Here is a 16047-nt window from a genome sequence, read left to right as displayed (position 1 = left end):
GCCCATCCCCCCACCAGCACTTGGCAGTGCACACAAGCAGTCGAGCAGCCTCTTAAAATCGTCCATTCTTTGAATGCACTCTTCAGACGGGCGATGAGCCTCTCAGGGTAACGCACAACAAAGTAGGGCAAAAGGCAGCTCGGCGGTGTTTGTGCTGCTGCACAACCAAATACAGATCTCAAATATTGAAAGGCAGACGTATGCACGCTCTCAAAAACTCTGATGCACTTAGAAGCGCTGAGTGAAATATTAATAGCTCCTGGAGATTCAGGCTGCTCAGTTTGTGCTATGTCTGCACGTGTGTGTAACTTTGTTCCTGGGATTGTGTGAAACTGTTCAAACGGGTATCTTAAAATAAAAATCTGAACAAACGTCAGTTGGTTTTTGTCTGTTCCCTAAAGCAAACTCCAGAGGAGTCATCTTTTTCAGCAACATAACCATCATTAATAGTCAACAACATGAGACCCGCAGAAGTGCTTCACAATGCAGCTACTGAACAGGGAACGTCTAACAGCTACTTCTGTCTTCCAGCAGCCATATCGTAAATAATACCAGACTTAAATGCCACAAAAAAACAGCTGATTGACCTATTGATGTGATCAGTAATTAGTAGAAATGATGGCCCACAGCGAAAAAGGCGGCAGCCCATGTGTCCGTCTAATCACGAGCCAGGGGGGCAGTGCGGTGCCACGTGAGCACTCTACTGCTCATCCTACCTCACCATACATCCCTTTCAACATCCATCTCTCTGTCCCTCTGTCATGCTGCCACATCTGGAGGGAGAATGCTGATGGTTGGAAGTGATTATTGACCACTATAAGGTTGAATAGACGAGATGAATAGGCGCTGAATGCTTAGAGATGCCGCAGAGAGACGGGGCAGCCGAGGGGAAGGGGACAAATCGACTGACCTTTACATGAACAGACCAGACCCCAATCTGTTGGCCAGAGACAGCCCGCACGCCACCTGCCAGGCTGTTTTTCACACTGTCTGGCATCAGCTAATGCAGCCCAACTCCTCTCAAATGGTTATTGAGTGCTTTTTGAAACGAAAAAAAAAAATACACTGTGGAGTGAAGAAAAGTAATAGCCATGTTCTGCAAAGTGTAATCTTTTCCACTGCAGAAAAAGCTGAAGGAAAATAGGTTTGAAAACGCAACAACACAACACACTCTTTTATGTGTATATCTCGCATCTGCATACACTCTCACATGCACTCATAAAGACAAATACAAACAGCTGCAGACGCCCACAGTTTGAGGTAGAGTTTTACACTGAAAAATCCCAGTCAAGAGAGCGTCGCAACACGGGAAAGCGACAAAAACGTGACCTGTGAAAAGCAGCTGAGGTCACCAAGCGTGGCAGGAAGTGCAAAGCTGAGACACATTTTCCGAAATGAAATGACAAATTATTACCAAAAGCAATAAATCCTCAGCATTATGCATGAAAACACAACTGCAGCGGTGTAATAAAAAAAGAATAAAGAAAGAAAAGGGGAAAAAAGGGGGAAGGTCGAAAGAGAAAGAGAGGAATTTCCAGGACTATTGTTACCTAAATAAAAGAGAGAAAAGGGTATGAGGAAAAAGTCATGCTCTTGTCTTCATCTCCAGATAATTCAAGTCCAAAGTCCCTCTAGATAAAAAGTGGGGAGAAGGAAGAACTGGAGAGGAGAGAGCAGCGGTGTTAGAGCTCAACGTTCAGCACAGAAAAACAACAGAGAAACCCACACAGACAGAACAGGAGGCCACGAGACAGATATGAACATACATACAGAACACCGGCTGTGCAGTTGGATGCCCTACCTGTTTGGCTGAGCTGAGAGGTGCTCCGGCTCTTGCGCGACATGCCAACCATGGCCTGCATTTTGGCACCAATGCTGGAGCGCCTCTTCTTGTCGTCAGTGCCTACCGTGCCAACCGCCGTGTCCGACTGGCTGCCGTCCGTCTTCTCCAGGTTGCACATGTCGCCGCTGATGCTTGTGCTCTTGGTCATGTTCATCCCGCCTGACGAGCCCATTTGCCTGTTTTTCATTTTGGATGCAAAGTCACTGTCAGCCACCACCATTGACAGGAGGAGGGGGGGGGGGGAGGGGGGGGGGGGCAGGTGAGGACAGAGAAGAGAGGACAGGGCAGAGGAGAGGGGAGGCCAGCGGGGAGAGGATCGTGAGAGGGGAGATGATGGAAGAGGATAGAAGAGGAAGGAAGAGAGGACAGGAGATGAGAAGGTGTGGGGTGAAAAGGAGAGAAGGACAGAGTTCAGGTACAGGAGTTCATGACTTACAGTATAGCTGAGTTTAGGGCTTAAAGTGGATGTACTATTCTAAAAGATTGTTCATGCAGTCAAAGATCAGCTATTACATACACTACTGTATTTAGTTTCTTTGGCTTTTTTTCTTTTTGTATTAAATTGTATAAAAGTTAGTGTTTAGTTTACAAGCATTTAGTAAGTTTGCTTTGGCTTGTTGTTGGTCTGGATAATTCCAGTAGTATTACTGAATTAACACTTTTCTTCTTTAGTGACACATGTAGTCATTGCAGTGGTGTGCACTGAGTGAGATTTGCATTAAGTGAGTAAGGCATAGTTTACAGACATTATGTTCATGATGTGTGCACAGAATTACACTAACTTTTAAATATTATTAATTTCCATTTTCTGATGTTGGCTAAAAAGTTGACTGAGAGTTCATTTTGACCTTGGAAAGAGCAGTTGTCAGGTAATGGTGATACGATGGATTGTGGTGAGATTGTTTTGCCGACTGCTGTTCACAAGTACAAAAATAAAAGATGCCCTGTGGAGTTTTGTTTCTGACATTCAGTGCTTCACACCTTCCTTGAGGTCTAACGTGTTGAATGCATTTCCTTCCTCAAAAAACATTTGCTAAATTGACTTAATTTACTCCAATTAACACTGGAACTTTCTGGAGACAGAAAGGAACTTCTCTGCACCTGAGTCGTGACCACACACTCAGTACCTCTACACTAAAACTGCCCACAAAAAGTTGTCTTTCATCAGCATTATGCTCCAGCTCTTCCTGTTTGAAAGGAAATAGGTCAGCGTCCAAATTGGGGTCTTATTTTAGCTCTGCTCATGAAATTATCTTTAAGAGACAAATTACATTCTGTATCATAGGCTGCGCATTCTTAATGGGATGAGTTACGTGCAGAGCCCTCAGGCTACTATTCATTAATTAAAGTGCCTGACCCCCACCATGTAACTGTCTTATAAAGATAACTTATGGAGAGACATGCCGACTAAAATGGGAGAAGAATCGATGCATTTCGTCAATTGACTCCATCAATTACTTCAATTAGGCTCCTTCAAATTCTGCTCTTTAATATATCAGACATTAGTGTTCAACTCCGTCCTGTTAGAATTAAGAAAATGATCGTACGTAATCAAGATTACGTCTGACATAGTTATAGGATTTCAAGTGCAGGCCACAACATTGCATTACCATGACATTGAAGGAGAGTGATGCTTTTAATTTAAATGTTAACCCTTGCTATAGCTTCAGCACTCTACCTGTCACTGCTGACAAGAACACTATGCACTGCCACATGTGAATTGTAAAAAAACTCGAGACATAAACACTACCTTTTGGTTGTTTATACGTCTTATTTTGGTTGTCAGCTGGTGGTGAAATAAGTCAGATGTGCTCTGAAAGAATACACCTCGTACCGAGGCCTGCAGTAAAGCCTTTTGTTTATGCCAGTTCTAATGCCAGTGGGTTCTGTTATGGATCAGTCTGTACTTTAACACATAAATATTGAATGCTTATTGGGGGATTAGTTCGTTTGATCAGTTAATGCAGCCCAGAAGCTTTGAAACTGACTTCAAGCGCCTGACAACACCACGGGCCGATGTGGTACAGGTGACATTCTCAAATATGCTCTTTCACTAGCATCACAGTGAGGCTGCACTTCATCGGGTCCACACAGGGCAGTAATGCTGCCTCCACAGTGGCAAGGTTACTGGGGCATTGTTGCCTCTACAAATGATCACCCACCAAGGTTAAAATGGACGAGTGGAGAGATTGTTCAGGCCCTTTCAAAGAGAAATTCATGCTGTGTGATACATGCAAAATAATACTCTAGCTGCAATGTATTCATCTAATGGGACACATGTTCTTCAGGTCTGACTGGACACACTGTATTAGTCAACACGTCTATATCTACTGTAGGACGATCCTTAATCCATGTCGAGGAAGCAGGCCGACAATAAAGTTTAATGTCTCATTACTGTACATTACGTTACTGAGACTACATTACTGTAGTCTCTACTCTCTGGAAAGGTCTTGGTCTCAGGCCAGTCTCACTGTGTAAATGTGCCTGCTTGGAAAACTGGGACTCTCCAGGGAATTCTGATTTTCAACCTCAGCCCAAAGAACATAGTGTTCCTCATCATGCAGATTGCCCACCATGCATTTTCATCTAGGCCAAGATGTTCCCAAGGCAAAACAAAACCCGGATTTTTTTTTTTTTTTGTCTTGCTAAAGTGTTGACGCCATGCCATCTTTCAATGGGGCAATCTACATACTGTAAGATGACAATGAAATACAACCGTCAGTCACCTCTGACTTTCACTTGGTGGTCACCATAAGGCAAAACATGACCATTAAAAGTCATCAGTACATCGAGTGTAAGAAAGGACTTTATCTTCATATAAAAACAAGATTTATTTATTTCTATTTCTAAAAGCTGCAGTACTAGAAAATGACTCAGAAACACTGCAGTGTCATATAATGTTCAGACACAACAAATACTGCTGCCAAGACATGTTCAACATCCAGTTATATTAATATATTGTGTTTTAATTAAACTCAGTATTTAGCCAACCAGGAAGAAACATGTCTGTTGTTCTGACAGCTGGATCAGGAATACTGTTCGTGTATGTAAAAGTCATACAAAGTGCATCCTGTCCTCCCATGCTGATCCTTTCACAGAGAGGATCACTGCTTCTTTATCAGGTGAGGCAGAAGAACGGTTTCCATGGCAACCGTGCCCCCGGCCACAGCATTAGCATGCGTACACGCCTGTCAACACAGCTACGAAGTTTTTCATCAGAGGCGGAAGTGATTAATTAAAAGTCTGAAGCTCGTATTGAAATGTTATCATCAGCTGAGAGGTAACCCAGACACAGCACTCTGCCAACATTCACCAGACAGGCTGAATGAGGCGGGTTGGACCAGGGGGTTAAAGTAAACATCCCTTCCTTCCTTTTAGTAAAGATCAGCCCCTCACATGAATGAGGCATTACCTGCGCAACAATATTAGATGAAAGAGGCATGGAGGAGAAGAGGTGATGAGGGATTTAAAAATGCTGATGGAAAGCTCCTTACATCCTGGAGACCACCGGACACGACATCAGCTTAGAGCCGCGTGTGTGCATTTGCCTCTCATGGACTAAAAACACATATGGCTATCATGATGTTCATACGCCGAGCCAATGTGAGCAGGCTTGTTTAATGAGTAGCAGATGTATATTTACACTGTGACCTCAATAGATAGGAGATGAGTCATAAGTAAATGTAGCTAGTAGCGATGTTTCTGCCGAATCACACAGATCACATAGAGCAGTGAATGAACCCTTTTTTAGCTAGAGGCAGTTGGCATCTTATCCATTACACAGCAACTTCCTGAGTCCTTCAAAGCTCTCAGGACACAGTGTTGAATATTTCCAGTACTGTACAGTATCGATCTTGAGGCTCAGTCCTCTGTTTGCTGTTTAAGTTCAATGTACAAGCTGATGTGAGCGTTGTCACTGGCGGAGCTTACATAAGAGCACATGGAAAATAGATGTCCCTTTTCGTATCCCTGAGCATACAGAACACATCGCACTGCTACGCTTATGACGTAGAAAAAGAGCATATGGAACTGAAATTTGTGGCTTCAATGCCACACATGAAAGTCTTCTTACAAAATAAGAGAATGACACTGGGCAGCAGCACAAAGGTCTGCAAAATATATTGAAATCATGTGTTCCTCGACTTCCCTGTCACAAGTACAGCAGAGAACTGAAGTGCTGCTTAGCTGAAGCAATTAAAAGTGCAAAAGGTTAGGGTTGGAGGGTCCACGAATGTTGTGTATTAATTATAGAAATACTGGAAGCTGGAATTAGCAAATGTTTGGAATTTCTGCTTGGAAAATGACTCAAAAGATCAACTAATCAATGAATCCACAAACTGTTTTGGCTCCAATCTCCTTGTTATGTCATGAAATGTTTCATTAAAGAGAATGACGGGATCGATTTACTCTACTGTTTTATATTTTTTTATTTAATTGAAGCAATGTCTTGGGCAGCAGCGTTAGAAGATAACTGAGCATTCAGCTATTATTGTTGTGTAAATACCTTTGACTACAAACAGGATTATTGTTGAACATTTGATTCATTTGGGGACCCTGAGACTGTTAACTATTTTAACACCACTGTGAAACATAGCGTTTTGAGGCTAATTGCCTGGTTATTTACTGTGTACAGGTGCAACACTCACATGAACATCTTCACTGAACCTGAATGAGTAATACAGTACAGAGTGGGTTTCTTTGGTCGTCCTAGCATATCTCTTCTCATGTGGTGTTGTCCCAGAAAAGCAGAATATGCATTGACTCACATGTTGTGAAAATAATAGGTACATTACAGATTTATACTGTAGCTGTCATGAAGGAATTGGGGTTGATCAGCATGTTAAAAGCTAAACCAGCTCACTTTCAGTCAAGGAGGAAGACATTGTTTGGAATTTGAATATTGTAGCTGCATTCAAATGTATCTTCAATACGTATATATGGCAGGCTTTTTAATAGTAATTATAGTTTCCAGTGACTTAACTGAAAGTGACTTGCTGGTTGACAGTGTAGGTATGAGCGTTGTGGTGTCACACGGAGAGAAAGAAATGTTCTGGGCATGTCGAGGAGTAGCTGGAGGAATGTGGGGGGTTTGGGTTGACAAGTTGCAGGTGCAGAGCGACACTCAGACGGTATGTGGAAAACACAGACAGGCAGAATACTGACGCAACATCCCGGCACTGAGCAGCACAGACAAACAGTAAAGCAACACAGACTGCAGCCTAAGTAGACACCACTGCACTGTCTCAGGATCTTCTTTCAGCATGAATCTGTACCTAAAAGTTCCCTGTGTAGGTACTATAGTACCTGTACACCTGTCAGTGTATCTGCTCACGCTTTCCGACATGTGCATTCGGCCCCCCACACATGTGGTATGCGTTTTCTTAATCAGACTGGACACACTGGTGAAGTGTTAATCGCACATAAGAGGGTATAGCTTTTATCTTAATGTGTTTTCTCTCAAGTCCAAGCAGACACTGAGCTGGACCAATGTGGGGAAGAAGCACTGACTTAGATCCTGCTGTGAGTGTGATTTGATAGTGAAGACATCTTATTAGGAGAGTAAGCTAAGCTTTCATCCTGCTGTGGGATTCCAAATCAATTTGTTCTATACGTTTTCCACCTGCTGGTCCTACACTCTTCAGAAATCAAACTATACTGTCTTGTGGCCACAGTAAAATAGTGTTAAATATAGTCTTAACATGTTAAAACCAAAGTAGTCTGCATGCATCAATCAAAAAGTAAATATTTCCATACATGCATTCAGTCATGTATGTGTGATTGATTACAATGAAATACAACCATATTTTGTCATGCAACATGGTGAAATATATTATATAATTATATGACATCTCTAAGATAAATTCTACTCTTCAGAATGGCACACAAGGCAAAGGTTAACATAATGAGAATAGACAGATGCTTGACAACAAGAGTAACACACCAAAGCACTGTTGCTGTTGTGTGCCTCTAAGGTGGCAACTCACCCCTATCTGCTAGCAAACTGTGAGTTTTAGCTTTGCAATGCAACATATTCTCTGTGAGAGTTTGTGAAAGTGTCACATCCCACTACGGTAGGAATATTTGTAGAAATCTTTAGTTTTCTCCCACTTACACCTAGTGGTATCTTGCCATGCGGATATGTGGGTTTGGTTTTATTCACTGAGGTTTTGAGATATCCATCTCTGCCTCCGCCCCAAGACAGTGGAGGTGACTGCAATTTTGATTCACCTCCATTGTGCTGCATTGTATTTTTCTCATTTCATTTTCATTTTCAAAAATTACATCTCAAACACAGCAGCACATTCCTGGTTAGTCAGGATAATCCGCAGACATCAAAGTTAACAGTTTCTACTGGATTCGGCCAAAGTAATAGAAGAAAATAGTATATGAAATCTGATGACAGTGAGGTCTGTGGCTTAGTATTTAATTTGGAAAGATCCTTTTTATGTATAATACATTTTTATCAAATTTCCTGCCTTCCATCATGGGGTGAATAAAAGAAGCAATTCCCTATTCCTTCCTATATTACATCGGTTAATGCTATGCCATGCTAACACTCACTTAATTCCTTCATCTTATTATCCCATTTACTTTACCTCCTAACCGCTACTGTATATTCTATACTGTATATTCTGTACATCGACACTTAGTTCTCTGTACTTTATTCCTGCAGAAGATATCTTAAAGTCTCTGCAAATGTAACTGAACCCATCTGCATGGCTACATATATGTATTTCTTTTTCTTTTGTGATTTGGGTTAATCTGAAAATGCTTGCTGTACTGTTTTATCTGCTACTTAAGTGTGAACAGGCTGCATGGGTTACCAAACTGATGTCAGCTCACTACAATTATCCAGTAGTTAGTAATTCTACTTTAGTGTTGGTAAGGGTTAATGGGGCCACAGTTATATAATCATCAAGATTAAAGGGTGGAGGATAGTCACCAAACTCTGCTTTGCACATCGTCACATAAACGTGCAAAGGTCAGTGGGCCACTGGGTGCTACAGGTCTTCATTACTGTTAGTAGGAGTCTACAGTTAGAGGCTGCCACACACGTGTTACCTGAGGTCAGTCTCTGAGATACTCCTCTGGTGCAAGTCCTCTTCTTTCTCCACCATATCCTCCTGACGCTCCTTGTCTGTGTCTACCTTCCCCCCTGATCCCTTACTCCCTCCGTGCGATCTCCCCCCTTTACTGGCCCTTCTCCCATCCTGGCCTCCTCCCCCACCCGCTTCCTCCTCCTCTAGCACTTCTCCTAACTGCTCATCCCCCTCCCGAGACTGGCTCCTTGATTGCAACTGGCTGAGGGCGGAGACAGAAGCAAGAGAGCAGCACATGCAAAGCAGAAAGAAAACCAAAAAAAGCATGAATATTGTCAACAACAAGAGAAAGAAAGACAAACACGGAGACGCAGTGCAGCCAAGATCAAAAGCAGACTCATTCAAAATAACGGAGACTTACAGCAAAGCGCCATGCGAATGAATTTGTTTTATGCTTTGATATGAACAACACCAAAGAGATGCAATGTGTTTTATGTTTCACTGTGCGTTGCCAGATACGGACAAACTTCCCCCAACAGCCTGAATGAGCAGAGTTCAACCATTTGGCTCCAGATTTTTCTAAAGCGAAGCCAAACCTGAACTCATCGCAGAGAGAAAATGACACGCGGTGCTAGGCGGTGCATTTTCCTCTTTAAGCTTGACCAGGTGCAAACAGTTTCACAGCTGAAAACGTCTGGACATGGCAACATGTATGGAAAGACGAGTTCACAGCTGAAGGGGGATTTGTCCATTCCTGATAACAGCTTGATGAGTTTAAAGAGTGGGACAAAGTTCACTGTCCCCCCTGGTGTGGACATTGGCCTACCGGATCTTGCGGTTCCCTTGCGGCCTTTCTGATTGGACAGACATGTAGCTCGTGCTGCTGAACCGAGAGGCACTGCTGGTTCTCGACACAGCGGACACGTCGCTTACATCACTGTCCGATGACTTGGCCGATAGGTTATCTGAGCCCCGTGGATCTCGGCCCGAGCGCTGCAGAGAAACAAAAACAACACTTAAATGGTTATTATTATGGTGACGTCCTGGAACCCAAAAGATGTTTCTGGTGCGTGACTTGTGCAGTCCTTTTGGCAAACACAATGCTCTTCTCAAATGTTTAGTGGTTATTCATACTGTACTTGTAAAAAGGAGACACTCAACATAAAATAACAGACTAATGTAAACTTTAAAAAATGACAAAAGGGTATGAACTTTAAGTGCAGCCAAAACACAGCTCGCATGCCTGTAGCTTTTTAAGGATAACCAGTCTTGATCAAGATAAGTTCTGCTGCAGAAGTGGGCTGATGAATGTGAATGATGTAGACTAGTTTAGCTCTCAGAGGAGTACAGAAAGAAAGAGTAGGGACGATGTTGTTGCATAAGGTGTATTAGGTGTGCCTTTTCAAAGGTCAGAATATACTTCAAATACATCAAAGAGACATTCAAGTAGCAGAAACACATAAGGCTGAGGGTTGAATCCTGCAGGTTTTCACAATGTGAGATACTGTCTGGGAACTCAGGATGATCACAGCATTTAGTGCTGTCTAGAATGGCAACTTCATTGTCAGCATCATTCACTGTCAGCAGCACTAATCACAAATCAATAGATGCTGATCAGAAAGTTTTGACAGGCCTGGCTCTTGCCGACACTGATTACATCACTGAGCACATTACTGATTACATCACCAGAAACAGAACTGAGAATGGCAATGATTGGTCTGTTGAATTCTTTTATATTCTAAGTCTGATACTACTTACGCTTGTACTCTTCTTGAGTATTTCCATTTGATGCTACTTTATACTTGTACTCTTCTTTTCAGAGGGAAATGTTGTATTTTTCACTGCACTACAGTCATCTGGTAGCAATAGTTATTAGTTACTTTGCAAATCAAGATTTTACATAAAAAACATGATCATCTATGAGAAAATGTTACGTGGCCCCTATCAAGAATTAGTTGTTGGGCTCCTATTGCCCCCTCCTGTATTATAGGCCCAAGATCCAGAGGCCACGGTTTTCTGGCCCCAGGGTTTCTGTGTGTCATTAAGTTAACTTTACTTATGAATATGAACCATGCGAGCATAGTATAAACTAAAGTTAAGTCCTAAAACTAGACTAGACAGAGATTAGGTAATAATGCACGACACACCTTAGTTGTTAATTTACTTCAGTGATGCAAATTCTTATATTTCTTAATTTGCGATTTATAAAAGTACAAACAACCGATTGACAAACAGTTTCCATGGAGTCTTTGGGGCTGACAGTTGTCCTCTGTTGGTAATATAGCCTTACCAAAATGAATATATCATTTAAAAACTAGTGACATTTAGGTGGCTTGTGAAACAGATTTTTACTCAGCTATCTTTACACTGAGACTTCATTGGAAGCTCTACTGGGATGGCACTCTTGGCACCACCCTGAAGGAGATTTGTATATAATATCCTGTGTGTATTTTTTGTGTGGGATGTTTACTGCAAGAGAAACTGAACTGAGTGTTACAGTAACTGTTTTGTATTACACTGCGGTTCAAGAGCAAGCACTCAGAAGTCTTGTTTAATAATAGGGAGAGCATTGTTTTGTCAATGGCACTTCCAAGAAGGATAATGTTCAGCAGAGAAGGACAACTCACAATTTAATCTGCTTTTTATAGACTCCTTGCAAACACATTGGCTGCTCCTAATACAATAGTTTTCATACCACAGACTTAAAAGGAAAGCTGGACAGAGAGCCTTTGTCTTGTACGGCTTGGCCCAGACTGCAGCGAGACACCAGGCACAGGCCGGGCTCTCTAAACATGCTCGGGACCTCTGCAGAACAGAGTAGTAAACACTTGACTCTGCACACGCTCACTGTCACATTCCTTGAATGTACAACGAAAGGCTTAAAGGCTCAGTCACCCAAATGACACAGAGAAAACAAATTTCCTCACTTACTTCTGGTTGTATCTCGCCTTGCAGATGATTTTGCTTTCATGTGCTGAGATTTGGACGTCCCCACATATACTTGTATGGCTCAAAGCACTAAAGAATGATATTTGAAAAGCTCAACAGCCGTGTGTCTTTCCAGAAACTTTGTCCCAGTTACTCAAGATAATCCACAGACCTTGCTGTGAGCATGAATTATTATGATTATAATTATGTCCTATCTTCAGTTATTTACAAAAACAGATGAAAGTGAGATCTGGTATTTATCACAAGTTACGAAGACATAGTTTCAGGGAAGGTATGTTGCTACTGAGTTTTTCAGATGATGTGTTTCCATTGAAATGTCAAAGCGAAACTATCTGCATGGCTCAAGACATATATATTTTGCTTTTTGTGATTTGGGTGAACTGACCCTTTAAAAAACTTGAACCTAGCCTAACTTCCAACCTTTGACCTGAGTGGAGTGTTTACCTGTTTCAGTATGTTTGTGTGTCTTTGTCTGTGTCTATACAGTGTCTATGTGTCTATGCAAACATCAATGCACATGTGCAGTATCATGTTGATATGTGCATGTGTACATGCTTGACTGCTTGCAAAGTGTGCCATATGGCCTATGCACAGTGCAACCATGCAGACAGTGTAGTGTACTGTGGGTACATGTTTTTCTGTGAATCTGGAGTAGCGAAGCATGCAGAAAGCATATCTGGACATGTTGTTACCTTGTGGTAGTCCTGCTCCAGTCTGGAGTCAGAGCCCGCTCCCTGCTTGTACTTGTTCATCTTCAGCTTCATCTGCCTGGTCCTCTCTTCCATGTCCATACCTAAGCACAGAGACAGGAGGCTGTCAGAGGGTGGTGGGGGGCTGAGGGAGTGAGGAAGACCTGATGGAGGGACATACTGTTATGGTGAGAGACAAGCTTCTGCTGAGCTATGAGCCATGAGCTATGACAAGGAGAGATCTAATGGGAAAAAGCTGAATGGTCGGCTGTATCAACACAGAAACAAAAACAGAAAACACAAAATACTGACTGGTAAAGGTAAGCTGCATAACATATTAAACAGCTACATTTGCAACCAATTGTCTCTATTCCAGGAAGCATTTAACTTCATGGAAAATTTCAACCAAAATGTTCTTTTTAATGGACTGAATAATAATCGAATAGCACAATTTATTGATTTCTACTACATAGTATGGAAGCTTTGGACACTTACATTACAGTGAACAAAATGTACGACCTCCAACAATTCTTGGGACACATTTTACATGAGATTCTGGGTAAATGCCAATCCTTTGACAGCAAATGAAATTCCTGATTGATCCGACTAACTGGCCAACGCATCCCTCTCAGCTCAAAGTGAAAAGGCTTGCAAAATCCACTCCGGCTTTTTTTTCTCTCTCATTTCAGTGTTTTGTCAAATCATCACATCATCCTGTTTGCCCGTTTCCTCTCCTCCTAAACTCAATTTAAGCACTGTGCTTTGTTTCATATTGCTGCAAGCGCAATTTGCATTATGCAAACATCACGCTATAATCAATACACAAGCTTAACCTTGTTCTGCGGAGGTAATAACGCTGCTGCATAAGAACTGTCCACATCTTATGTATCTAAAAGGAAAATAAAACACCAAAATAATACCTTACAACAAATGCCTTCTGCTGAGACTGCTACATTTGTTCTTCTCTGCAAAAACAAACTTTCAACCGCCACCAAATTATGACTTTCCTGCTGGACCTGCATCTCCATTCTCTCCACTTGCTCTCTGTCTCTACTTGTGTGTCATTTGATGGTAATGATAAAGTGAAGGTGAATGCACACATAACAGTGCCATGCGCACACACAGTATGCCTATGGCTTCACACACACACGCACAGACAAAGAAAAGCAATACAAGCTGAGACAAATGAATGACTGCATAGGTGAGGCAAAGTGAATTTTTCTCATGACAATTAAGTTCAATCTCTGCCTCTCTTGGTTAATTCGGTTTACCGTTACTACACTGCAGCTTTCACACTTTCACGTCTTTACTTCTCTCTGAATTACAGGGAAAGGGTCATTTCGGCATTCAGAAACTGTTAGGTCACACCATACCAGTCACTGTTTCCAACATCTGTAAATTTAGTTGATCAGCTCCTTTAGTTATGCTGCTTTTTAAGTTATAGTGCAGTCAGAAATGATTACAACAGTGTTTGTTGTGATGACTTTGTCTTCCAGATCAGCTTTACAGCTTACAGCTTTACTGTGAGGGCCACATCAGAAGAATAGCGTAGGAATTGCTGGCCTTTTTATCCATAGCCCCCCAGTTTTAGGGGACAAGACATCAACAAGAAATATGCTTACACATTTCCTTGCAGAGAGTTTGATGAGAAGATTAATACCACTCTCATGTCTGTTGTTGATGGTAAATATGGAGCTGGAGTCATACACTGGCAGTACGTTTTTTCTAGGTAGAGAATAACACAGTGTCTCATGTCAAGACCTGATGCAAAGAAACCACAGTGGGGTGACCATGACCATGCTTCTATGAACTGTAAGCATACACAGTCTGTCCGCAGCAAAATAAAAAGAGTGCGAAATGACAACGACGCCAGAAGCGCTGTGTACAGAACAATCAAGAGCGCAAGCGGCACCAGAGAATGCGCGTGAAGCGAGAAAGGAAAAGACTTGAGGTGAGGGGAGGTGGGTGGGGGACGGCAAGCCAGGAAGACGTACAGAGTGAATAAAAGTAGGAGGAGAAGAAAAAGAAGAAGAGGAGGCTGATTCAGAAAAGACAGAAGGTGAAGAAGAAGAGGGGACAGACCTGAGTTCGTCCAACTTGGTGAGTCCATGTCTTCTGGGATCACATCACAGAATGGACAGACACAGACAGAGGAGAGGAAGATGGATGTGAGAGGATGCACGAAGGGTAAGGGGGAGACGGAGGAGGAGAAGAGGAAGGAAGGAGTGGGGGGGGGGGGGGGGGGGGGGGCGACGCCACCATCGTGATCACAGGTTTGGAGGGTCAGAGTGAGGCGGGAGAGGATGGAGGGTCGGGAGGAGGGAGGGACACAACACGACAACAATACGACACGACAATGACAAAACAACAAGCACAGAACACACAAACAAAATCATAGAGTACACCAAGAACACACAAACTCCACCATGGGCACGGTGAGAAGTCAAAATAGAGCAGGAGGGTGCGAGGCCGGGAGAGGCTGAGGTAGAGGCTGAGAGTTTAGTTATTAGGAATTAGAAAGGGGGGAAAGGTTGGGAAGGTGAGGTTCTGTGCTTTAAAGGAAAAAGAGCTGAAACAGTAAAGAGATGTTAATGTACCGGACCAGATAGAAACTCGAGACCTCTGAGGACAGGCGGGGAGAGGGGGGAGAGGAGAGGAGGGTAACAGGAGAAGTGGATGTCACTTGAGTCTGCATGGGGCAGCTGTGGGGAGACAGCCTGGAAAAATAACTTAAAAGAAAGGAAAGAATAAAAAAAAACACAAAACAACATAAACTGAAAGCACAGAGCAGCGAGCACACAAAAGAGAGAGCCAACTACCTCGCAAAGTTTCGCAAAAAACATGGAAATTGACCAAAATATCGACCTGAGTAGAGTGCAAGAGTGCATATTCAAACGCATACACACACACACACACACACACGCACACACACACACACAGGCATCAGCTACAGTATCTTTCTGAAAGAAGGTTATGCAACCAAAGATCGACTGCTTGCTTTCAGACATCTCTGTTGCTTCCTTCTTTCCTTCCGCTCAGCCTGCTGTGACCCTGGAATATTCGGAGGAGGAGGATTTTGTTTCCCTTCTCTTGCTCTCCAAAGCTCAACTGTGCTCTCATTTCTCTATCACACATCAACGCACTTCCATGTGTGTGCACCCCATATGACCCCAGATCGCGGGTTCAACATCGGGGTCAGTTTGTAATCAGCAGCAGCGCCTGTAGCCCCTCCTCAGAGTCAGGCTGCCCCCTCTGTCCACCATTGTGTTCTCCAACCTTCCTGTCTAGTCTCCGTCCTGGAGTCTGAACCTGACAAAGCCAACAGTGACAGCTGGGAGGGCAAAAGGAGCACACTCCGATCAGACTTAATTTTCGTAGCCCCTTACACAGAATTTGCATTTAGCTCAATTAGTACTCCATTAGGGTGAATAATGAAGTGTCACATGAATAAAAAGACAATGTGAGACATCTGCCTCACCAGCTTTCATCTCTTTGTGGCAGCTAACATCATCTCATTAGAGATTCA

The 16047-nt window shown here is 42.7% G+C and overlaps 1 protein-coding gene across 9 annotated transcripts in view; it reads right to left on the bottom strand.

The window, feature by feature from the left end:
* Window positions 1–16047, bottom strand: part of rims2a (regulating synaptic membrane exocytosis 2a) — a 135196-nt gene that overhangs the window by 13403 nt on the left and 105746 nt on the right. Inside the window, exons 27-31 of one of the 9 annotated variants that reach the window (XM_070911385.1) lie at window positions 14604–14636; window positions 12525–12625; window positions 9710–9876; window positions 8906–9145; window positions 1802–2046 (exon numbers count right to left, since the gene is read on the bottom strand). The exons of 5 other annotated variants lie outside the window; for them this stretch is intronic. In XM_070911385.1, coding sequence (XP_070767486.1) covers window positions 1802–2046; window positions 8906–9145; window positions 9710–9876; window positions 12525–12625; window positions 14604–14636 — 786 coding nt within the window. The remainder of the gene's footprint in view (window positions 1–1801; window positions 2047–8905; window positions 9146–9709; window positions 9877–12524; window positions 12626–14603; window positions 14637–16047) is intronic. 3 more of the 9 variants (XM_070911386.1, XM_070911387.1, XM_070911388.1) reach the window with 3 other exon arrangements.

This window comes from Enoplosus armatus, chromosome 9 (assembly GCF_043641665.1).
Source record: "Enoplosus armatus isolate fEnoArm2 chromosome 9, fEnoArm2.hap1, whole genome shotgun sequence".
Taxonomy (NCBI): Eukaryota; Metazoa; Chordata; class Actinopteri; order Centrarchiformes; family Enoplosidae; genus Enoplosus; species Enoplosus armatus.
The sequence above is the reverse complement of the archived record's forward strand: the minus strand, read 5'-3'. Positions and strand labels throughout refer to the sequence as shown.